Source organism: Neodiprion virginianus, chromosome 2 (assembly GCF_021901495.1).
Source record: "Neodiprion virginianus isolate iyNeoVirg1 chromosome 2, iyNeoVirg1.1, whole genome shotgun sequence".
In the NCBI taxonomy this organism is placed as follows: domain Eukaryota; kingdom Metazoa; phylum Arthropoda; class Insecta; order Hymenoptera; family Diprionidae; genus Neodiprion; species Neodiprion virginianus.
The window spans coordinates 39,999,073-40,025,288 of NC_060878.1; the positions used below are offsets into that span (position 1 = coordinate 39,999,073).

General features: G+C 48.8%; 1 protein-coding gene across 5 annotated transcripts in view; it reads right to left on the reverse strand.

The window, feature by feature from the left end:
• LOC124297486 (protein tiptop) overlaps positions 1–26,216 on the reverse strand; it is a 117,144-nt gene that overhangs the window by 28,099 nt on the left and 62,829 nt on the right. For all 5 annotated transcript variants that reach the window (XM_046748580.1, XM_046748578.1, XM_046748579.1 and 2 more), the window contains one exon: positions 7,442–7,596. In XM_046748580.1, coding sequence (XP_046604536.1) covers positions 7,442–7,511 — 70 coding nt within the window. In that variant the 5' untranslated portion in view covers positions 7,512–7,596. The remainder of the gene's footprint in view (positions 1–7,441; positions 7,597–26,216) is intronic.

A 26,216-nucleotide genomic window follows, 5' to 3' on the forward strand; every position in this document is an offset into this window, starting at 1 on the left:
GTATACACGTATGAGGGAGTGCGTCGTGAGAGCGTCTGCGGCACACGCGTCGTCGTCTGCACTCGCGGACTCGACGTCGTGTGGGTCGTCGGTGTGACGGTACCAACACAGGCTGCCAGTCGCGGATCTCGAGCGGAGACTACGACGTCCGGAATAACTCGAAAAGTGTCAGAGCGATAATCTGACGGCGGCAATGTGACGGACAGGACAGACAGACAGTCCACTTTCCTTCCCTTCTGGTCCTGCGCAGCCTCCCTCATCCTCCGACTCTCACCCTACGGCGAATTCACGTCGAGAGCGCTTCACTGTCCCGTTGCAATCAAGAACCGCGCGCGGACGGCAAGAGCTGTACTTACGGTGGGCGGGGGGGGGGGGGGGGGGGGGGGGCTGAGAGGACCGAGCATCGAGTGAGAGAAATCGTTGTTTTCATTTTTTCTTTTTTTTTTTTCTTTCTTTTCGACACTATATTCGTTTTTCCCTCGATTCACAGCCGCGACGAAGACTTGGTCCTTGATATTTCGCGGCTTGAAATTCTCCCTAACTTCGTTTCCCGAGGCCCGGAACGGTCCAGGCGAATTTTGGCGGCTGCCAATTGAAAAAAAAAAAATAATAATAATAAAAATAAAGTAAAACGAAACACTCTCGTCGTCTCAGGGGGTGTGGACGATCTTAATAAAGGTTCATTTATTCGGCATAAAAACCTTTTAAAACGTCAATTGGTCGGGGATGCGGGCTCTCGCGCGCTTTCGCGGGGCGAGACAGGTTGAGTGAAGGAAACCGTCGCAAAGCTATTAATGCAACGCGTGGCGCGAGCGGCGACGTCCGTCTACCGGTTGCCGCTGCTCACCATCGAATTGCGAATCCATTAGCGAACGGTTCGATCAGCCTTCTAACGTGCTTAGCCGTTAGCTCTGTCGGGCTAATCAAATTCTCTCCCGAGCCCCGGTAGCTCTCTCTCTTCGCCTCCCGCGGCGCCCTGACAGCCCCGCGGATCTCCCTCGTAGGCGACAAATAACCCTCTCCGTTATTTATTCAAAATAAAACCCCGGGGCCGAGTATCTTCGGGGAAGAAAGGACGGGGAAAGATAGGGGCGGCAGCGAACGGACGGGGTAAGTTCGGTACGTAAGGCGGACCGAGCCGATCTTATCTAATCGAATTAGTTGCTCCGACGGGAATTAAAAATGAGTATCCCGCCACACTGACCATCCACGAGGAGGACAAAAACGAGAAGGATACCCCGCTGGGCTGCATTATATTCGGTCTGTCCTTATCACCCGGGCGGATATAAATCTTCCGCGACACGCAAACCGCCGTAGCCACGTGATCAAGCGGTCACTGTTCGACCTGCATCCCCCGCCCCTCAACCCTTCCTGGATCCTTTTGTACGTTGATATAAATACCCCGCAGGTGTATACCGCCTATACACACAACCGTCCGCTTAGACAAGAGGAATGACGGATACTTCTTTTGGCTCGTTACTCAAGAGGGTGTCTCCAAGAATGGGCCAGCATCACTCATCGGCCGGCAACGTCGCTCCCGTGAGAGAGCGAGAATACCGGTGGGAGAGGGGATGAAAAAATATAGGTGGAGGAGAGAGAAACGGACAATCTGCCGCTGCCTTCTATTCGACGGCGATCATCCCCGGAGTCGCGACTCTTGGAGCTTGACGGTGTAGCTGCCGTAGCAACTCCTCCCAATTAACTTCAACCCCTTGGTTACGATTTCACTTTTTTTTTTTGGCACTTTGAGTGATCTCGTTTCCGATACCGCTTCCCGACAATGCTACGAGGAAGGAAACGCGGGGGCTTCGCCGCGCAGTTTAAACTCTTTAACTTCCAGTCCCTCGCCGCTGGAGGCGTCGGTCAATCGGCGAGGACTGACAGCTCGGCCTCGCCTTGGGAGCCGACGGAATCCGCGCTGGCGGCCCGGACCCATACGTCTGGGTTGGTCTTACGGTGCGAGAGACTTAAAAGGTGGACAGGGAGACGGACGGACGAGAGAGGACCAGTCGTCCATCTGACAGGAGACACGTCGCAAAACGAGCTGTGCAGACAGCGCGCCAAGCGTCCGTCGCTAATTCCTACTCCGTATACATACAGGCGTACGTGCGTACATGCATACACACATACGTAAGTTTCTCCAGGTTGTTATTTCCTCTTCTTTTTCAGCGCGTATAAAATCAGCCCGTACCTACCTCGAGCTACAAGCGGCAGCTTGATTTTATTTCATCTCAAATTATACATGTAATGCGTATGATCGCAATGTCTTAGTGATTTTATTAATGCGTTACAAAATTAGTACTTTGTACGATAAGATAATTACCCACGCACGCATAGTTCGTATAATAACGTGCAATTTCAATGTGTAATGAATTTACTTCTCCGTTACTTAATGCACACCTTGTACGTGCTTCGTACGCGAGTTTTGATCCCTCCCTCTGAAACCAGCACGAAACTAGCTAGAAAACCGCCGCTCGTTCGTCAGGACATGACTTTCGTAATTAATTTGACCCAAGGCGATGTCATGCGATGCGATTCGATGCGGTCAAGCCGTTTAGAAATTGTCGCGTTAAGATACGTGCAATCCGGAAATTCCACGACGAATTACCGAATCGGATGTTTTTATAGAAGCCTAGCGAAAACGTTATAAAAAGATATCGCTAACGTCGCGTTTCCCTCGGCGCGCCGCGAGCTGATGCGTTTCCGTCTTTTCACGCACGCGGGTAATTCGCGGTGTAGCGGAAATATCACGTGCACCCGAGAGCGAAACCGCGCTCACCACCGAGAGCAAAGTGTGCGCTGCTGATGCTCTTGCCCCGGGGCGGCGGCCTCTTCCGCCCCCAACCCCCGTTTCTATTCCGATTCACCCACCGCGGGGCGCTCGGCTCGAGCTCTCAACTCTTCGCAGCAGCATTTTAATCCACCCGACGACGTCACTTCGCCGCCGCCGCCGCCCCGAATAATCAGCCCCCGAAATTTGCTGCGAGTCGAGGCTGCAAATTGCCGCGAAACACAACAAAAGAAGGAAATATTAGTTGGTCCAGGTCGGGACTCGGGACGCAGAGAGGATCAGGGGAGGGGAGGGTGACATCATCAACTCCGCTTCCGTCTTCCGCCTCCGCGACGCAGCAATTTCACCACGATATCCCAAACTTCCTCGATCCCGCAATGCGGGGTGATTACGCGTTGAAGGGTGCAAACATCTCCCGGTGTATGCTGAAATTTTGACACGGAAACTTCGCAACTTCTTGTCTTCGTGTTATTAATACCGAAGTACGGTTTTTTATACTTCCAATTTAAGCTGTACGCGATTATTTACCTCGCTTTTTTACAGCTGGTAAAAAATAAAACCGCATATCACGATCAGTAAGAATTAATTATGAATTTGGACTTTGCAGCGTTAATGCGTAACGATGAATTTTTGTGAAACATTTTTTTGATATTCTGCAACTTTGAGTTTCTTAAATCCGGTAACAAGGATACTCGTGTTCTGTAAACCTGGTAATTTCAGTCACCCAATATTTGGAACCTAGCGATTTTCGCCCAATGTTTTGTTAAGTTAAAATTTGAGAATCACATAAGCGAATCAAACAGCTGACATGTTAGGAATTTTCTTGAAAAAGTTACCAGATTCTCCACTTGTATGCCAGATTTCGATTCCCCTGGGGGATAGTTTCGTTAAAGTATAATTTCCGAGTAAAGTAAGCAATGCCGGCAGCACGACGCAGGAGCGATCAGAGCGGGTCCTGGACCGGTGGTAAAATCATAATGGCAAATTTTATGACCTCTGTAAACTGCGAGGCATCGGCGTCGAATATCGTGAATAAGAGGCGCAGACCTGGAGAGAAGTCTTTTCGGAGGGGTCAAAGAGGATCAGATTTTGCATCGGGAATTGATCCGTAACGACGACGTTCCATGTGACGCGCTGGAGTTATCATCACGTTCGATCTTCGAATCGGGTTCTTTGTGTGTTTCGAACGGCTCGAAGAGAGCGGAGGAGAGGAAGAGAGCGTCGAGATGGACGAGGCTCGGCTGATTGTGCCTCGACGATACTCAGCGTCGATTAGACACTCATGAGCGTGTAGGAAACAAGGAAAATATGTGACGAGGGAAGAAGCGAAGGGCGTGCATTGCCACTTTTCTAGAGTTCGAAGGTACCTGGTCGGAAAGAAAGAGCTGGAACCCCCAACTGGGGCTTAACGTCTTCAAGGAGTTCCTGCCCGTCAAACTCCTCGCCAAAGGGACTAAAGCAAAGAAGTTTGTCCTCGAGGATAGACGGATGACGGGGAGCGATAGGAGAGCGCCGGTAAGCCTGTGGGTCGGATCTTATGAACAACCCCGTGTCCGAGTCGCGACGCCACGCGTCGTCTTGCAGGGTCGGGGTCAACGAGAGGGGAATATCGGAGGGTTGATCTCTTTTTCCACGGACGAGAAAGCGCATAAAAACCGATGAAACCGGAAGCGTGCCGGCTTACGGAGCGCGTTAACCGGCCGTAAAGATCCCGGTTAGCATTCAAATATCATCCCACGGACGAAAACTAGACGATGAAATAAGGACGAAAAGGACGGCATGCAGGGAGCAGGAAGCAGACCACCACCGTGTTGGCTGCTCTCTGAAACGAAGTGGTTCTCTTTGATCGAGCAACGCGAGCCGGCCGGTCCAAGTCCGCGAGCAAGTCCATTATGGATGGTATCCATTACCATCCCGGCTGTAGCGGCGCTGCCTGCACTCGTGACCGTCGTTCAAGATTCTGCTTTATCTGAATTTCAATTTGCCACGTGGAAGGATCTGCGGTATCTCACCGGGTTCAAGTGCGTTTACTTGCTTCTTCGCTGCAGGGAGAGAGACTTGACGGGTGGCTGGACGCGACGAAGAGAGAAAATGGAAAAGTGAGAGAACAGGGTAGAAGAAAGGAGAAGGAGATATGAGGAGGGTGGAGTTCGACTGAAATATGTCGCCTCTTCGCCAAGTCTCGGGCACTCCTTGTCCATCATTTGTCCGCCGAGTTCGCCGAGCGGTTGTTTAATAACGAGACGAAACGGTTTTTGGCCAATTTTTTGCTTGATTAACAGTGGGGCCAAAAATCCCTACAGCAAAAGTTATTTCGGTATAAAAAAATTGTTCGCCTACTGTCATTATGTAAATCATTTTTGGCAAGTAATTAAGCTGCGTGTGCAATGTAATACGGAAATTCCTGCGGGAAGAGTTGCTTGAAAATTGATTAATTCTGGTCCGAATCACTCGCGATTGCGCGTAAAAACTTAGTAGATTACGTTAATAATCGAATTTTCACCACCAAGAAATTACGACCTAACGGTAATTGATATGAAATAATAACAAGAGATAAATAATCAACAAGCCGATATTCGATTGACCTTCAAAAGAAATGTTAAAAAATAGTGATCACAGATTGGCTGCAGGGAATTATTTTTCGACGTACAGAAAAATTGACGAAAGTTAAAAGCTGCAGTCGCAGATGAAGTTGCTTGAGGCGGGAGCGTCGGTATTAAAGCTCCTTACCATACTTCGTGATTCGCGTATTGACAGGCATTTAAATGAATATACCTCGGTTGTGAGAGGGCTCCCTTTGAAGTAAAAGGTAAATGTACGTAAGGTATTGTGGCAAGGAGGGCATCGAGCACTTTATCCGAGAATTAATGTGTTCCATGCTAAATCAGCGTTAGAAGTATGAATTGGAGGATTTCTCTCTGATCTCATAACGAGCCAGGATACGGCAACGTCCGATCCAGCCGTTATTCGGGTTCATCGTCAAGGACTGTAACATCCGGGTGAATTTCCATATTTTTTCAATCCAACGTTCGAATCGAACTGAATTAACAATCAATAAAACTTCAACAGATCATGTATATATTTTAGCACCAAGTATGTTGCAGCGTTTTTTAAAAAAGTTCAACACCAACATTTGGTGGTAATAAAAGGACCGATAGATAAATTGTTCCTGATTAAGAGAATTCCGACGGTAATAAGAATCGACTGCAAGATCAAATTACCGATAAACCGTTAGAAATTTCACATCAAACCTGCTACTACATCGACCAGGGACAATTAGAAAACGCATAAAACCGCGAAGACCAGAAGCGGTCTACGACTGATAAAATCGACACGGTTCGCATTGGATTTCTGGTTATTTTTTACTGTTTGTTCTTTTTTTGTTAGAACTCGTAAAAATTGCGACACGTGCAGAATCAGTATCTTATACGCTGAGTTACGGACGCGGATATAGATGTTCTACGCTAGATTCTAAGACGCAGAGACTCTTCATTGTAATCCTGTCACTCCTACGGGAATGAGCAGGTACCAGACAGCCGGGATGAAACTGCCTTTGTCCATCGCTCCGTCATCCGAACGAATCTTACACTGTACACTGACTCGCTTCACCGTATAAATGAAATACATCAAAATTAAATCGCGCCACGTAGGATATTCAGCAACGATTCTCGTAAAATTCCCACGCTTAAAAGAATCCGTAAACATGTAATGAGATATGGATAATTTAAGTTTATTCCAGGATGAAAAAAGAGTTAGGTGAACGATCGATAATAAAATGTCGCACCTTCTGCATTGTCCCACTGAAATGTTTCTCTGTTGGAGGATATCAGCTAGCGTATAATGCGTATAATGCGCCGATTAATCTTGTTAAACAAGCCCTTGCACCAGTCCATTAACGGGAGTGAAAACTGAGCCGGAAAATCATTGTCTATTGGGCAAAAAAAAAAAAGAAAAAGAAAAAGAAAGTTTCACGTGTGGATTACGACGATGCAAAGACTAAACCGACGTACATGGTATTCGAGCTCGCGGGATGTCAGCGTAGTGGGGATGAAAAGGACCGCGTGCGAATCTCGTTTCGCGGCGCGTTACGACGCTGGCTCTTTCTCTCACACTTGCAGCACCGTTCACTGTTGGAACGTACAACACGCAAGGGCAGGTAGACGTGCAGAGATGCAGGGCACTCGGTACTGATTAGGCGATTCTTGCGCCAGCTGGAACGGGGAGTGACGGTAAATCACTTTGAGGGAACGCGGCTCACAATCAGAGTGTAAAAGAGCCGGAGGCACGGGGGACGAGGATCGGCGTCCGGAACGTCGCGAGCGCTGATTTGAAAGCTGTGACCGGCTCTCTCTCTCCATCTCTCTCTTTCTCTGTACGCTCGATAAATAACCGATTAGCTCGAGAGAAGGCATAGAGCGCGAGATGATAATTATCTTATACTTATGGAAGCTGGGGAGAATCGGCGAATTAGGGATAATCGCGAGGAGCCGCGATCCGCGCGCAACGATTTTTTAACGTGGCGTTACAACCACCGCGGGTTTTCTCATAAAAATTTTGTGTGCGGAGTCGTTCTCTGGGTTGGTGTGTCGGTGTCAGAGGTGAATGTGTTTCTCTGTGTGTGTGTGTGTGTGTGTGTGTGAGTGTATTTACCGGTGAGGTTATCGCCACCGCGTTGCTGGGGCCACCGGAAGGAGGGCCTCGGCTGTTGTTTGCTTCGCATGTTTCCGGTCTGTAGGGCCCGGGGACTCGACGCCTCGAGGACTCGACACTTCGCTTTTCAAACGATCGGAGAGACCACTACTTACCTGCAACATATAGAAAAGAAAAACAACATTGTAGAAGTCATGTTAATTATTCAATCCCCTCCCCCCCGAGAGTAAATCCCCTCAACCTCGCATCTCTTTCTATCAATACGCCTGCGACACCTTCCTGTAATACAGCAGGTATAATAACAACGGGCGACAACGTGTACATGAGATAAAAGTGCGCCAGGCTCAAGCAAAGGGTGAAAAACTGAGTGGAAGACAATCGGTAACTCCACGACTTCTCTCCTCTATCTCTTTCTATATATTTCACCGACGGGGGTGAAGCTCCGAGGGTGAAAAAATCCTGTCACGGTAGAAACCTGCAGTAACACGGTTAGGGTGAGTTGGGGGGGGAAGGAGAATTTACTGAATTTTTCGCGAAGGCGGAGCAGCGGTTCAACCCTCGGTCTTCCCTCATCGGGTGAATTTCGCCTTCTCCTTCTCCCCCCACCACCCCCGGCATTGCGTCGGTATATACAGAGAGGCAGTTGTAACAGTCGTATATCTCTCAAGCCGCGTACGCCCTCGAAAGCGGCTGCCTTTGTTTCAGATATTTATGAGCCGTTTTAATTCGCGTGGTGCGTCACCCGTTGCAGGGGTTCTGCCGAGGGAGGGGCGGCGGGGGAATAATGGGGATAAGGGTGCCCCGATAACCCCCGCCGTCCCCAGACGTGGGCCATAAGCGCAAACAAACTCGCGCTCGTATATCTCTTCTCAATGGTCGCGCGGCTCTACTATATAACGTCGTTCGCCGCCAGGGGTGCGCGACTCGCCGCTTTACCTGCCCCCACCACCCCCTTGCGGGATACGGTAAAACCCACCCCACCCCCGCAATGAGACGCGGACCTCTCGTTACCACCGTGTCCGTAATACGTGCACCCACACCACCCCCTCTCCTTTTGCTGAAAGTTACCACAGAGCATGCCTGCACCGCTCGTTCCTTGTCCAACTCAGGCGCGATAATCGGATGGAAAGAGGGACACACACGCCGCGGCTCCTGAGCGACGGGAACGGTAACAGTACGTCATCGGTCCGTCTCCCTCTAGCCGCCACGTACTCCCGTTCCCCGGTTCCGGCGAGGGCATTTCGCCCCTCGTCCACCCCCCCAAACCCGGCGTGCCTGGCTCGAGTCGGCTCTCCTTAACAGCCTTCAGTCGCCTTCGCTCTCTAAAAGCTCTGGGTGTGATCTATGGCGGGCCGTTGCGTCATTCGGGGAACAGATGCAAGGCTCGTATATTATCCAGGCATATCTACGGTGCACGTTACCACCCCCACCGCTTCCTCGCCGCCCCTCAACCCCCGTCTGATCCCACGTCCCTTCCATGCCGCGGTACGGCAGTGCTGCAGCCTACGATGATTCTCTCTCTCTCTCTCTTTCGCTCTTTCACTATGCGGGCTGCCGGGAGTCTCAGTCGCACGGTCAAAAGAATGACACACGTCACAAATCACCCAGAGAGGCGCTTAGCTCTTTCTCTCTCTCTCTCTCTCTCTCTCTCTCTCTCTCTCTCTCTCTCTCTCTGTCTCTGTCTGCTCCCGTCCCTTTGCCTCTTGATTTCTCTCCGAAGTGACGGGTGGTAGGTTACTTCCTTTATTTTCTGCGCTTTCTACTTTTTTTTCTCCTCCCCATGCTTCGTCGACAAGCTTGTAATACCCGTCAATCCGCCCGCTTCCAGCAGGTACAACCCGTGACCCGACGAAACTTGTCCAACACGTTCGATTCGCACTTGACTCTGACCGTACCGCAATATTGCCGAGGGGGTTATTTCCAAAGTTGAACAATTCCTCCACGGAGCATAATGCGGGAAAAGGACGGTAAGCAAAAAACCCGCTCATTCTTCCAGGTTTTCCCGAATATCCTACAACACAACAGTCGACGAAGAGTCCGTCGTGACCATAAAATGCGGGGTGTGCGCGCGATGCGCTCTCGGAGTCGACGCGCAGCCAGCTGTCTGCCACTGCATGCGCTGCTACACCGGGAGCGACGATTCTGGAGTCCCATAAATCAGGTCAGGGTTGACGGTCGGCAGGGAGGGTCGGTGGCGGTGGGTAAAGGTCGGCGGGCGAAGAGCCGAGCGTCCGACCCCAGACCCTCTGCACCACGAGAGCGTATTTTCGTGGCCTCAGCCGCTGAGCCTGCAACAACGCAGCACAGGGCGCAAGGAAACCTGGCTTTCCGGCGCGCCACGCGCTGCGCAAGCGCAGAGGATGCGACGGCGTCGAGAGAGAGAAAGAGAGAAAGAGAGAGAGAGAGAGAGAGAGAGAGAGAGAGAGAGAGAGAGGAGAGCCTGTGTTTGGCGCCAACTAGTTTCGGCCAAGTTTGCCTCGCGGGATACCCAACGACCCGACCCCCGCAACCCCCTAACCTCTTCCTAGGGCGAAACTGAAACTCGCGGCTTTTCCGCGAGGCGTAAGCCGGGTGACGAGACGCGGGAGAACCCAGCGTATAATTAAAATTACAACCAACCTCCTGCAACCCCTGTTCGTGCCGTTTCTACACCGACGTTGTTATTTATTGGCGACAATTTATACTCTCTCTCATGCAGCGTTACAGACTGCGGCAGAAAATTTCTACACCCGAGACTGACAATACGGATGACGATTTATATACGCCCCGAATTCTGCATTTGTCTGTCATCTGCGATTCACTGTACGAAACACACTCCGTGATGAGACAAGTCAGGAGACAATGTTCGATACCTGCATCCTGTTTGATCAGGAAATGGAGAGTTATTGTAGTCTCGAAATATAAATATGGCACAGTATGTTCGATTCATCGTTTTTGTAACAACGCAAGAATGTCAATGGAAACGAACTTCCAACTTAAATAAAGTATTCCCCTCAAGGGATGATATAACGATAACTTTGCCATGTATGTAAATTCGAGGGTCACCATTCGGTCCAGATCATTTCGGTATATACGAGGAAAGTTGGAGAGAGAACCTGGGTATACTCGCTGATAAAACAATCAGTAGGGTAGGACCCGTGAGATGAGAGGCGTCTCGCCAGGCGATGGGAAGAGTGCGACGGGGGACGCAGATGGAATCAGTGCAGTTCGGAATATTGGAAAATGTCAGTGGCAGGGGTAGAGGCGAGTATTTATGAGTCGTACGTGAATCGGTGGGAGCAGAAGACGCCGAGATATCCAGGAACGCGAGGCGAGGCACACGTCTGTCACTCGGCATTTAGAGGCACCGCGGGGAAACTGAGAAGGCAGCGAAGACTTCGGTCTGTGAATTACGAGCACCAAGCCGTACGTTTCCTTCCCTCAGCAACGTCATTCGGAACCATTCGCATGTGGCGTATTAGCCGCGCTCCGAGTTCGGCGCTAAATTCGATCCTCCGTTTCGATTGGCTACCAAATCCACGACACACGTGCTGCGTTATACCAGGAACTGTTCTTCTTGATGATCGCTGACAATTTGGCAGTCATCCCTAAAGAAATTAGCCAACTGGTGACATCGCGGCGTTTTCGGTAACGCTCTATTTTTCAACGATATTAATAGCGCCTCGTGATCTTTAGACGTGAATGCCGGTACGTCCGCAAAAGAGAGCGAAGAGAAAAAAGAAAAAAGGTGTAGAATTTTTGCCCACAACTATGAAGCTAAGAAACTGCTACTGTAGTAAGTTTTTCAGAATACCGAATGCTTCAGAATCCGAAAAAGGAATCTTCGCAATACTTTATACACTTTTACCCCCTCAACTTCGAATAATCTACAGTTTGTAGATAGTGAAGAATATCGAAGGACTGACATGAGAATATGACCGGGTTCGAGTTCGTGGTGAAAAAATATCAAAACACTGCGGTATCACTGCATTCTACAGCCCTGAGAAACCGGCACTTAAAAATTATGAAGAAAGAGTTACGGTGCTCGATTTACAGAACTGCGGAGTCCGTCGTTACACCTTGTGAGCCCGCGGAGGACATCGCGAAAAAAGGGATAAGAAAAAAGTGAAATCGCAGAGTAAAAATGAAGAGCTGACGATGAGATAGAGAGAAAAGGACACGGGGGAGCGGGGAAAAAAAAGGGTCGTTACAAGGTCTGAAAAGGTTGAGCGAAGGAGAGTCGAGCGTCGTAAAAGACAAAACCCGAGATCGTCGAAGAACAATGCCCGTGGAATTGAAACCCTCAGGTGAATCGTCGCTCACCCGACCGGAAACAACGCGGAAATGTAACCCAATTAAACATCGCAGAATTCGATCGCGTATCCTTAGACGAACGGGTGCGCCAATGGATGTCGCAAAACGCCGATACGCACGGCTACGACTCGGTCTTGTGAAAATTTATTTTCCACTCGCGTTGCCGTTCTTCCCCAGCTCCTCGAGCCGGCTGAAGAGCGTCGAAAAACCCGAGCGCGGATTAGGGAGGTCCAAATAGAGGATGAGGAAAGCGGGACCGAGAGGGAGAGAAAGAGGAGGAGGAAAAGGACAGACGGCCGGATGGCACGTGATTGATTCATAGGACGCGCGTGTCTCGCTTCAAATCACCAGAATAGATTCGGCGCCGAGGAATGCAGAGCCACCGGCTAATCCATCCTTCGTCTTTATTGCCCCGAGACATTTATAAAGGTGGTGGTTGTAGCGTGGCAGAGAGTTCAGCATCAGCAGCAGAACCGATGCGGCAGGGATCATCTACGCACCTAATATATGAATCCGCACCGATGTTGCGTGCCGCGTTTCATCCGCGGCATTATCATCCGCTGACAATGAGAAAATCGTACTCCGGTGCTAACGACGCCGGAATAGGCGAAACAAACGGACGAAGGGCGCGGTCGGAATATTTTACCGCAGAGATTTCCACCCCCTCCCCCCCCCGCTGCTGGAATTGAGCGGGGAAATAATTAAGATACAGTATACGTCGGCTGGGGGGTTGGTCGGGGGTGGGGATCCTCCACACGTGGTTTATGCGACTGCGGGGGAATCGCGCGCCCCTTAGGAGCGGCGGAGAAGCGCCAGATAGGCAGTGACTACGGCGGCGAAGGCGGAGGCGGAGATAAGACGGTCGTTGCGTTGAAGCGTCCCTCGACGATCGTCTCGGAGCGGAGCATCCAGTCTCCTCTTCCCTCCTTGCCGTTACCTTCGGCCTCGCCATGGCGCACTCAACCCTCTGAAACCTCCTTCAAACCGTTAGACCACCTCGCCCGGGTGCCCGGCTATACTCGGGGTGCGAGTCGCGATACTCCGAACCTCGCATCCCGAGTAATTGGGAGGTAAAACTGCCTGTTCCCTGAGCACACTTACACACCGTCATTCTCCGCGTCCACGTACTTCTCATACCACTCGAGTTCGATAAAGCGGAGCGCGTGCGGAAGAGCCGAACGAACGAGTGAGGAAAAAACAGAGAAGAGAGAGATATCCTGACCGGATCTGAATCCGAGCGAGTTATTTTACTCCGTTCGTGGCTTGTCAGGATACCACTGGACAGAGTTTACTTCCAACGTCTGCTCGACGTAAATGCGATCAGAAAGATCAGGTCGAGATACTTGCGGAGAGATGGTCTGGAATATGTGAGTTCAGTTCGCGCGGTACTAGGAAAAATGTTTTTCCATTGTCTTCGATCGGATTATAAATACCCATCTTATAAACAATTTCAAGTACTTTCGCGGAACAGGTGTTGTACGAGGAACAACCGAACCATACTCAAGTTACCTGACCATTTATTGAAAACTGATGATGAGAAAGAAAGAACAGAATAAGGATAAAACCACGAAGAGAATCCTAATCAAAATCACAACTTGCGGAAGAGATAAAAAGTATTTCCGTCTACATAATATACGATATGTATCGACAAATTTGTGAGGGGAGGGCCGAGCTTTGGTATTGGCAAAGATCCAAATCGAAATGACCCGCAAGGTAGGCAGGTTAGGTTTGAGGAAGAGGAAGAGGAAGAGGAAGAGGAACCGTCGTGACGGCGGCGTCGTTCTCCTATCCCTCCGCCGAACGAACGTCAAGCAGCGGGACGACACCCACGTCATCGGTTCACCTTTGTTTGGGTTTAGTATTAGAATCAGCGGACTGCACAAAGGACCATCGCCCGTCCCCTTCGTTCCCCGTCCGCTCCGGGCTCGTCGGTTTAACGTCGTTATTTGACCGGTCCGCTGATCACGAGACGGGAACCAATCAGAGAGGGAGGAAGAGGGGGGCGAAAGGGGGACGAGGTGAGTGAGCGAGTATAAAGGAGAACGGCTCGGTGCAAGTTCAATACGCGAGAGCTTACCCGCCCCGTCTCGCTTCCCCCGCGTCTCTGATCGTCGAGTATCCCTCTCTTCTTCCTGCACGCCCGCTTCTCTCCGCGCGCACACAGCTGTCACTGACATCGTCGCAATCCGAAACTGACCACGACAGCCGACCTCGACTAAACCACATCGGGGAAACTTATATCCTATCCTTGATCCACGGACTGATTGATCCGTCCGTTCGTCTGCAGTCGTCCCCGATCTCTTCGGCACGGCCCCGTCTCGACTTCTCGAGTATAATATGCACAAGTTCTAACAGTTTTCGGTCATTCGATACCGTCGCGAGACACGCATGCTGACCATTATCGACTTGGTCGAATCGTCCGAGCCCTAAAAATGCACGCCGACGGAGTGTTGACTCTGTCAACGAACGCAGGTGCGCGCCTTGGGTGTATGTGTTTAGGACATTCCGCGGCCCGTCTTAACCGGCGAGCGTTTTCCGGCTCTCGGGACACGCGACCGAGACTCGGTGCAGGTTCGGTGGTAGCGGAAACCGACCCTTGGTATCGGCCAGTGACGGTGGTACAGAAGCGGGCGGCTGCTTCCCTTACACTTTCCGGCGCGGTTTCGTCCTTTTGTGAGAGAGGGCTAATAGAGCGGGTAGCCTTGGTCGGCGAAGAAAACTGGTACGGAGTGAAAGGGCCTGGAATGACTGCGAGTGAAATGCGCGACGTCATCGGGACCCGGGCGAGAGAGGTAACGCAGAAAAAGGCGGCCGCACTCCGAGCTACGACTAGACGGTCATGGTTGGTGCCGTAGCCGAGGGCTGTTTCATCGTTCCCGGTGTGTACGCTGCAGGTAATAATAACCGAGCTGGATACAATAATGGTGATAATAACAACAACGACAAACGAATAATAAGGATGGTAACAATACGGAGGAGTCACGATGCGCGCCGAGCCGAGCTCACTCTCTCCCTCTCTCTCTGGTGGTGCAGAGTTCGTGTTCGGCGAGCACAGGTATGCTACCAATACTCGCTCATTTTGGAGAAGAGAGCGTACGCAGGTGATTGATGGACCGTCAGTCAAGCGGAGCTATCCATCTCCCGTCTCTCGTCTCTCCTCTCCACTCTACGGCGTCGCCGTTCCCCGTTCCTTTATTATTTATTATTCTTCCCGTGGATGTGTTATACGGGGCCCCGTTGTTGTGGGTACACCGGCAGTGACGCAGCAACACCCCAGGTAGGCGACTTGGATATTGGCCCCGCGTCCTGCGCCGCCTTGCTGCGTCATGAAACAAATGCACGCCGGCCAATCATCCTACCAATGATGATAATGATGATGATCGTGACGACGAACCGCCTGATGATCCTCACGATGACTATGAACGTCTGTCCGTCAATCCACCGGACGTGCCGCAGGACGCCTCGATCCTCGTCCTCCACGAACCACTCGTCCATGCTCGTCGAAGGCATTTCAGACAGCTTCGAATGTCGGTTTACACTTTTGTCGGACGGACAAAATTGCCCCTCGAACGAAACGAACTCTCCCTTAATACTCCAAGTGGTTTTCATCCCAAGAAAGTCGACCAATTGCAAAAGCTTGCACCATAGGATACTCGGAATGATCGGTCAATTGCATTAATTGAAGATAACCATTCTTGGCCGAATGAATTCGTGAATCGAGCGTGGGGGATACACTCAATTAATCCAGCGTTCAACGGCATGATTTGATCCGTAAGAGTCTATATTAACAATCGATCGCTCGGCTCTACATGTGGTTGGGTTTGTGCGCGTCGAGGAGCACAATGCTGCAGGGTGGATGCCGTTCCTGGAACGAGAGTTTACGATAGGAATGACGATATAGGATTCGTGAGAGACGAAGAAGAAGAAGAAGGAGGAGAAGAAAGGCGAGGGTTTTTAGTCATTAAAAGGATCACCCGCAGGTCAGCTTCAATTAACGAGAGGATAACCTCGTCAAGCTCTTGTCTTCGGGAGACAGGCAGGATTTCGAGGTGAGCAACCCGGAAGATAAGAATCTCCGAAAACAACGAAGACACTTTCGGTCCTCGTTTGGCGCGCACTCCATCTCGATGATCCCATTAGAAACCGATTGATTAACGACCCGAGACTTCGGAGCGCTCGACGCGCTGCCTCAGCATCATTGCGGCAACAAAGCCTACGCGACTTTTGCTCCTCTGCAAAAATTCTAATTTATACATACGTAACGTACCTACGGACAGCAGGATCGTTAATTAATGAGATTTAGACGGTGTAAGCAGCCGAGTTGGATTATTTTCGCTGTCCTACAGCATCTCCCGACAGCCCAAGACACACTCGACTAACTCAGCCTCCAGCCTGTGCCGTTCAATTTCATCTTCTCTACGTGCGTTTGCATCCTGGTCTCAAGAATTTCGAATTCCTGATCTCGGATGTTGACTTGATCGAGCTTTTAAGCTTTTAACGTCCGATAAGAGCTCCTTTTTCGTAACAACCCTGCCTAGCGAAACAAATATCCGTTCCGTGTTCGTCAGACTTTCTCGTTGGGAAAGAATCGCTTCTTCCGCAAATTACGCTTCAATTCGCATAACAACTCCGACCACCAAGTATGAGAGAGTCCGACGAATGGCGAGACTGCATTGCAAGTCGTAGCAGCGCGGAGATGAAATTCATCCAGATACGATTTCGTCGATACGTCGTCGCCGGTCGTGGGCGACGCGTCCGAGTCGTCGGGATTCCTGGTCGTGACGCCGAACCGGATTTCATTTCGTGCCCAGCAGCAAGAGGAGCAGCAGAAGCGGCAGCACCGAGACGAACGCGGCCGACGAAGAGACAGGCAGGCCTGGACGGCGGCGTCGGGGGCGCGCGAATGACTCCGGTCATAAATCTGCTAGTAATTATATCTCCGAGCGGACACCCGGTGATTAGGCGAATACTCGCGGCTCGGTTGCTCGCAAATGAACCGGCCCTCGGAGACCAAGAACCTCTCTCTCTCTCTTTCTCTCTCTCTCTTGTCCCTGTCTCCCTTTCTTTCACGGAGCAAAACGAACCCTCGGCCTGCCGAGCCGACGACCGCGAGTATCTGTAGGCATATACCGTATCAATCACCTGTTATCGCTCAGCGATCCGTCGCGGAGGCATCGGCGTTCCGTTTCCCTTCGACGGTTCGCCTTACACTCCGCAGAGAAGCGGCAGCTTCTCCGTGCCTGGAGAAGACCGGCTAATCCCGAATCGGAGGAGCTGGCGAACGAGGACCTAAAAACGTTGCGCTGCTGCGGCGCGATCGCACGCCGATTTTGCTACTCTCGATAATCGAAAAAACGTTGACGAATAAAAGAGGAACAAATTGAAGCTCCATCGAACCTTTCGTCCAGCCTCGCCATTTTTTATTATTTCTCGCAACGCGCCGGACTTGGGGAACCGTGCGTGCACGGTGAAACGAAACGCAGCGCGCGGTGTAAAGAAAAGTCGAAAAATCACCGGCTTAAGCGGTTAATGTTTCTCGGGCATTCGAGAAGCGCATAGGCGTTTCACGCAGGACGAACTCGCTCCGGGCCCCCCGAAGATCAGACGGACCGGAGCAACTTGATCCTTGAGCCGGACGCGGATAGCCTCACCCGAGCCGCTTAGACATTTTTTGGAAAGCTGAACAGGTTCGAACCGGGTGGTTCGGTAAGCCGTAGCGCAAAAAGTTATCTAGGCGTGTAGGCTGCGTACGAGCAGTGCGGTATTCTTTGAAAAATTCAGCCCGATCGATCCAAGATCGAATCGGCAAGGACCTCGGTCAATCCTCTGCTTTGCTCTACACCACGAGGCAAAAAATCGTTGCAGATTCAATCCCCGATTTTCTCTACAGTCACGTATTGATAAATTTTGCAAAAAAAGTTGCTGTACAACACGCGAGGAGAATGGTTTTTTTTTCGTCAAATTATTAGAGCTCAGTCTTTGAAAAAGACTCGTCGGGCCGTTACAGCCACGACGCATTTCTGGTTCGGTAACGGCAAGTCGTAAAAAGTCCCAAGATGAAAAAAGCTTCCGGGAAAAGAAACGAAATGGAAGAAAATAAAGTGAGAAAATGGGGCTTCGGTTATTTGGTGTGAACTCGAAAGAGCACCTGCACATCTTGCCGGCTGTGCAGAAGAGCGAGGTCGTTATAATTCAAGATTCTCTCGAGGCACGGGTTGGAGAGGAAGTGCCGGCGCGGTATACTAGGAGTGGGCTAGGATTCGAGTATTTGAGGTAGGTCGGGTTAGACGGCGGCGGCGAGCCCGCTGAGCCATTCACGTGAACCAGCAACACCGGCTTGCCTTTCCGGAGGCACGTACTCTACGGTAGTTCTATACGCGCCTAGACCTGCACCGTGTATTTTTCTCCACCATGAAACGCGGCACGCGTCGAAAATGCACGGGGACCATCGTTACACCATAAGAATCATCGCCGTGGCTTGAAGCGCAGGTGACGGATGCGGGAGAGAAAGACTGAGCGTCGTATTTTTTGCTGGATGAAATTGCGCACACATATACGCAATGCGTTGTACAAAACTCGAAATCATGTTAAAGAGGCTGCGGTCAAAGTGACAAATAACAACGCGGTTTGCGTCCTCAGAAAAATAGGCACACCGTACAAAAGTGCTTTTTGCGACGATAATGCGGTCTGTTTTAGTCCCTGCTGTTTCATTTGCACCTTAGCTGAGGTTTAAGCTCGCAGGTTTCAAGTTGATAATGCGAAGCCTCTCGGATGCCTCGTAAACGAAGTTAACCTCGCGACTCCTTCCAATTATGGAACTTTTAACCAGCCGTTAACCACATTCTTTCACACCCTGATATACCCCAATCGATTATACGCTGCGATAATTGCGAGGAGAATCATCTTTTCACTCTGACTTTTCTTTTTCAATTTCCAATCCGCCGATATAATGTGAGAAATAATTATAACAGGGAAATTATAGCCACACGGATAACAATGTTTATTTACATTAGGCTGCGTCTAATTGCAGCGTTAGCTTACGTTAAAAAGTAGAGAAAATTCTGGATACGCCGTGTCAGCCGTTATAATCAGCTTTTACTAGTACTGCGAAAGCTCACAATATTCTGCTTCTTATACGTCTCATTCTACTTGTACCGTGTACAAATATAAGCAGAATGTTACGAACATACGTGTTCATCGACGGTAAAAGGCAACGACTAATTGCTCAAGTTTACTTCGTCACACGTCGATGACGAATGTGCCAACGAGGCGAGCATCGCCGAGTGAATCTGACGCATCGTCGGTTTACCGTTATCGCGGATGATTCTGGTTTGCACAACGCAACGTGCAGCGCGTGCACCGCAAATACACGAGAGACACGTTCTTAATGAATTTCCTAGAGCGTGAATGATTGCCTCGAATCAATCAGGATGAGATCAGCTCAAATTAGCGAGGCGAATTAAAGTAAGAAAACTAAATTACCGTAAAATACGAAATTCATACACCATTAATAACCATTAAAAACATCGTCGGAGACTATAATTTCAATTAAAAGCAGCCTCGTTATCAAAGACTCAAGACAATCTCACGTGAAGTAGTTATAATGGAACGGATTGTGGCATCGGTAGTCATTGTATTAAAATTTTCGCCAATTCTACATTCCTAGTATTTCTGCAAATACAATCGAATCATTTGTCGACCATCTGCGTTTATAACCATTCGATTGGTAAGCATTTGGATTCGGTATCCATCGTAATCAATGCCGACACCTGTCCCTCGGTATAAACTTGGACCGTGCGAGCGACGTCGATCTACAAACAACATCGACTGCCCAAACTTGGGAGTGAAAATACGAACCGTTAATTTTTCGTCCACCGATCGAAAGCCCTGCAGTATGCAGATATATCGGACCGTCTGGAATCAGGCTAGACAAAAACAGAGGAATTCCCGAAGATAATCTTCTTGCAAACGACTGTTGGAGGCGATACGTCCTCGTACTTTCTTGGTTCGAGAACTTTGACCGTGTAAAGTGTCGCTGATAGGTGCCTAACGCGATGCGACGCGTTGTCCGTACCTTATATCGACGCAGGCCAGACCGGTGAGTCATGAACAAGTGAGACAAAAACCAAAAAGAAAAAAAATGCGTTTCGCTACCTGCCCGACGTCGTCGGATACCGATACACCAGCAGATAGCAGCAGCAGCAGCAGCACCAGCAGCGAGGTATCTCTTGTTGGCGCGCACTTCGTATACAGTGTGCACAAATATTCACCTCCATATATATATATAATATATAATATTACAAGGTGTGTGAGAAAAATAGAAAGGATTCCGAGGTGTTTTCGTACAGCTAACTTAGTACGTAAGTATGACTGGCGGTGAAACGATGCGGAGATTATAAATATGAAAAATAATCATAGAGAGATAGGAAATTGACCGGCGTCGACGTCGGACTACAGTGCATGCACGATATGTAACTCGAAACTGTGTCGCGGCACCTCCGGAGTCATCAATCGGTCGCTCATGCCGCCATCAATCAACGATGTCAGAAATAATCGATGGACGTGACAATTTCAGTTGAAGCGTTCGCGCTCGGATCCAGTGCAAACACTGAACCTACCAATCAATCAACTGGCCACTCGGTCACGTGTCTTCCGAGACACGTACCGTGTATGCCACACCGCCGGCTACACTGTATCCCGATAAAATGCTACGCGCGGTGCAGCCTTTCAATTCGTATGATTATTCACGCGGTTACCCAGCTTCCGCCGAATCGCGAACGGTACGCGGTGTGTAATTAAGAGGTTCGAATCGAGGAGCCGGTAAATTATTCAACGTCCGGCAATCAGCGCGAAATTTACAGACGTGGGCGTATTTTGATGTGGAAATTACTTTTCAATCCACGCGATGTGTCCGATGCTGCGTTCGATTATAAGAAGGATCGTTCAACAATTCCGATGCAATTCCGATAATTTCATCACTCTGCGAAGTTTGGCGGGAAAAGTGGGCACGGTGTGCATGCAGATGCGTCTTCGCCGACCTACGCACACCTACGCAACGACGTGTATCATCCAGCTTGTAAGTTTGTCGAGAACGTGCCAATCCGGCGGTGACGTAACGAGTGTAATTATTATTAGTCGACCAACCTTATCGCGTTTAGCATGCGTGTACGTATCGCGCGAGCTTCGTTGCATGCAGCGAGCTTTCGCGTACCGTAACGGTGCGATCGGTTACGCGGATCATAGAGCCGAAAGAATTTTCAAAATTCATCGCGAATGCGAATGATTTCATCCTAAGACAACGGCCTCGTCTCTCCAGGCTGAAACCGAAGTCGAATAAGAGGTAAGAGGAGAAGATTTCGTCTCCGAAGTACCTCCGGGTTCGATATTTACGAGTTTCGGTATCGACGAAGCTGCCTTTGCCTGCCAGCACGGCGATTACCTTGGAGGTGATTTAATGCCCTGGCAAATACCTGTTTACAAAGTTTTACGTCACGATCGGACCCATCACGGTTTCGAAGAACCGGAATAATTCAAGCGACCGCGTATTTTCGGAAAACCAAGGATCGAATTGCCATTTTTGTGGGTCCAAAGGCGCGAATGTAATTCTTTTTCTTTCTTTTTTTTTGCACAGTTTTGAACGCCGCGTAACAAGTGGGATACTTATCTCGGAGCAGATGTCTAGCGGTTCTCATTTAATTCTGTCATCGCGCACACAATCATGCGTATACGTGCAAATACGAGCGCGAAGATCCAGCAAATTTAATATCGTCAACAAGAAGCGAGATCGACGAGTTTCGAAAGGTCATCGAGTGATTTAGATGCGGCCAATTATCCCAGTTTAATGGTATTGTCAGTTTGTCCCACGGTTCGGGCAGCCTGTAGACGACATAATAAACTCGTTGATATTTTGCTTTCTTTTTTCGAGATAAACGATCCGATGTACGGTTAAATATCGATTCATCGGCGGCACTGGCGGTTGAGACGTTTTTTTATCGAAGCCGTATTATACCGTTCAAATTTCATCGGCGATCGATGAAATCGACTCGCACATCGCGAATCGCACGTTGAACGATCAAACGAAGTCGTAGATAAGTTGACATTTTGAAACGCGGACACGCTATACAAACTTGTGAATTTATAACCAGGTATGTATACATCAGCATGAATTATACATATCTTTCGTATATCGATTTATGGGAAATATTTTGCAATGATGTTATCCCAGCCGAGATTCGTTTAACAGCCCTTTAAAATAATTAATCGCTTTTAGAAACATCAGACGGTCACCGACAACGTGTAAAGTGTAAACCAGAGGCATAAATTAAACATTCGTCTCACTTGCTCGGCGCACGAGATGGATTCTTCCAAGGAGTCCGAAAAAACCATAAAATCAATTCTATAAAACCCAACTTCACAAATTACTGATCGGTACAACTTAATTACATAATAAATCGTCAAAAGAGTCGCAGAAACAAACGTGTCGAATCTGTAATATCAGTTAATGCGTACATTATTTTTTTCTTAGTTACTCACATTTTGTGTAATGTATAAAAAAAAAATTCTCAGTGTGATATTTATTCGGTACGTGTAATACAATTTCTTTCAGTATAATTAATTCTTTATTTATAACAAAACGAAACACACCGCACGGCAAGTGCAACGTATAATATCCAGCAGGTATATCGGCAAGTGAATGCGGAATGAGCTGTCAAACAAAAGCGTTGGTCGAGAAAAGGCAACTAACGTGAGTATGAAAAGTTGAGCTGCCGCGGCGAGTGTTTAACAGGTAGGTACGTATGGTATAGACACGTGTGCAGACGTGGAAGACGATATATAACAAGCAAAAGCAGTTGGATACGGATACCAATACAGCATAGATCGAGTGCTAACTCAAGCTCAATTAATTATCCAACTAATTAAAGTTAATTGATTGCCACAATTTATTCTGTTCAGTGAAGCCAGCTGTTCATTTCCCGTGTATAGATGAGCAACGCACGCGTTCACAGCACTGTGGAATACACGCCACGCATAATCGTTGTGCAGATCTCGAGCTGCAGGGGTCATACAAGGTGCAACAGCGGCTCGTTTCAAACGACGTCCTTACTACACCCGTAAGGTGCGACCGAGTCGCGCGTAGCTAAGCGACATTCGTCAATTTCGCTAAATTTGTCAAAGTCCGATGCACGTTCTAATCCAGCGTCAGTTATTCCGCAACATGGCGGATAAACGCAGGCGTATAGCTAATTGCAAACGCCCTGGGCTAACCATCGAGCTGGTGTTGGTGGTGGTGGTGGTGGATAGCTCGCGGTCATTATAGCCAGTTTATTATTGCTCACCGGATATTAATTGATTTCGAAAATACAATTTTCTGTACCAGTGATCAAACCGCGCTCAACCCTCTGTGCGTCGTGCCGATGGCGGTTGTTGTCGTTTCTCGATCCCCCGCCGGTGGAAACCCGGCCGATGCACTTCCCCGCAGGATCGCGATTTCGCTCATCTCACATCGCTAGCTCCAATCCCGTGTCCGGTGCACCGAACAACCCAATCCGCCGACGCTATCCTCCGAAATCGCTCGCCCAGCCGTAATCACCCTGACGCAACGGGGTTGCCGCTGCGTTACATGCGAATCCTGCTAATTTCAATCTGGTGAATTACGATAGTGGTACGCGATATTGCTACGATTAATTTTCGACGATCGTCTTCAAGTAATTGTGTAAGAGTGACGCTGAAGGGGTATTAGAAAAATATTTGAAAAAGGAGAGACACTGTTCAGACTTTTCGAAATCGAAGGCGAAAGCCTCGCGGGCATTTTTTATCATACGAAGCGGTTGGGGTTGGATGCGATCGGTGCCGCCCTGCTGCCAGTTAACGTTTTAACAAACCCCCTTGTCCACGGTGCGCGAGGTCGACTGTATTATAATCGCGTCTGTATTTTTGTGTGTGTGTGTGTGTGTGTGTGTGCGTACACCAGGCTTCGTGATACGCGTACTTCAAGTTTGATCACGTCACAAACCGCGGCGAGGTAATTCGCGTTTCACTTTTGTGTACGGCTGTCGGATCGGGTTATCATAATACGTCTACAGGTACGCGTCACGTGCATATTGTATGTATAACTGTTATATTATACACTTGTATCTTGTGTACAACTCGAAGGATCAAGTGCGACGTATCGATCGCTGAATTTAATTAGTCATGCAGAATGTCGAAAACAACTGGTCTGAAATTGTTTTCGAAGAAGAAATTCGTACGACAAAATCATGAGAAAATTAAAATTTTTTCAATAATAATAAAAAATGGAATAAGCAAACGACGAAACATACTTGCACAGAATTTTTCTCAATCACGGTAAGAAGGAACCGTGCAACGGTCCGCAATGGAATGCATCGCCAAAAATGGAAGACGTCAGAACCGGGGATTAAAACCGGAGCCCAGCTTTCGCACCTGTATGATCAATGACTTGTCGCACGTACAGCGACGAATAATAAAACAAAAACAAACAAGAAAAAAAACGTACGGTGTAAAAAGCCGACAGTACGAGGCTGTAAACACGTGTAGACGGCTCCGCGGATATTAGCAGTGGGCTCTTTTACTTTTCGAGTGATTCCGGTTCGGGGAAGGTGGGCATGGGACCAGGCGGGGGTGGCGCTGGGGTTGGGGAATGCCCGGAGCTTATATTTGCGATAGGAAACGCGAGCGGACCCCGAGGCCCCAATATCGATCTCATACATAATTAAATACCAGCCGAGCGGAGCAAGGCATTACAAAGAGAGCTTACTTCTGCTTTGATCTGCTGACAGACGGGCTCCGTCATCAGAGACTTCAATAGCCTCCTGTACGTGTTGCACGCACACCACTTCTGCTCGAGATCACGGCGATGATGGGGGGGGATGGAACGGGGTGGAACAGGGGATGCGCCTCGTCTCGCCCCCTTTTCGCGAATCCTCTCCACACACCTGCGGCAGCAGCGAGAGCCACATGAGCTTTTCTATTCCGCATTATCCGGCTGCCTAACGAACCCACTCGGCCAAAACCTCGCTCGTTTCACCGGAGGCGTTATCGTATTTTCCAAAGTCGAATACGCGACGCGACAATAAAGCTCCGTTTACGATCAGGCGTCGAGGATCACCTCTTCCCGGGTTTTCTAATCCAAACAAGTAGCCAACGCGTAACCCGCGATTATTTGGATCGTTATTACTTTGCAAAAATAAATTTATTTTTACGTACAACGCGTTTATCTCCGCGATGATCAAATTCGACTTCCTCACTTGTCAGACACGAGTAACGATCTCGTACCGAATATAATGTTTACGCCGAATAGCTTACAACCATTACCGATAAGTAGATGGAATTAGCACTGCAATCGCGGCATTATTTCGTTATTTATTATTCACTAACTATCGGCAAATGTCAGAGAAATGTGGGTAATTAGAGGCTGATTAATTGTATCTGTTAAATGTTATCACGACAACTGGTGTGAAGATGAACATTTAATTTCTATTTCCACGCTAATATCGATAATTTCGGTTTAGACGGAAAGAGCTTCGCTTCGGCTCTTGGAGCGAAATTTTGTGCTACATTAATAACGATATTTATCGAGAGATAACGTATTGGAAATATCTGTGTTCCAACATAGTCAAATATCTCGTGTGCACATACTCGCGGAAGAATAATTGTTTCTAATTTACCCCCTCAGAATGCTAATACAATTTTATTTGATAACGCGTAACGTCCTCGGAATTTGTGAGTGCATCTCGGTGAAAAGATTTCGAAAATCACGAGCAAAATTCACACATCAACAAGTGTTGCTTTGCCGTGAATAAAGAAACTTCGATTAGTCTACATTCGATGATAAAGAAGTCTCATTGTTCCCTTATTAATTAATAACCGGGCCAGAATTAGCGTATTATTCTCCGTGTCTTCACTGACGAGATGAAGAAAATGCGCTTTGCAGCGAGGTTTAAGGGTTGTATATACAGTTAATTTGAGGAGCTAACCTGACGAATCAATCCGAGGTATCGGCGTACCCATGTCAATCTTTCTAATCTTTAGTTACAGAGAGGAGGAAGGCGAGGAAAAAAGTTTGTCAATCTTGTCGCTGTTTGAACGATGGGAGTAATTTTTCCTTCTGGTGTCACAACTGACAGAGTCGTGAATTTATTTCAGTTATCTCGTGGATTTCCAGAAATTTTCGGCAAATTGCGTACCGTTGCATTATAGCTGCAGAATGATGCAAAATTATATTACCGAACGTGTACTCTAAATTATTTTTTGAATAAAACATCAATGAATTTGGTTTCCATCGAATGACACAAGAAAAAGAAAACTTTCACGTTACTGTTGTGAGACTTTACGAAGGAGTTTCTGAATCAAGTAAATATTTGGAAGCAAAATATTCCAGTGATCAATTAAAAGCTCTCCGTCGTTTCCAGATTCACACTGGCGCTAACCTGACGTGTATATGACGTTGGATTTTGGAAGCTAT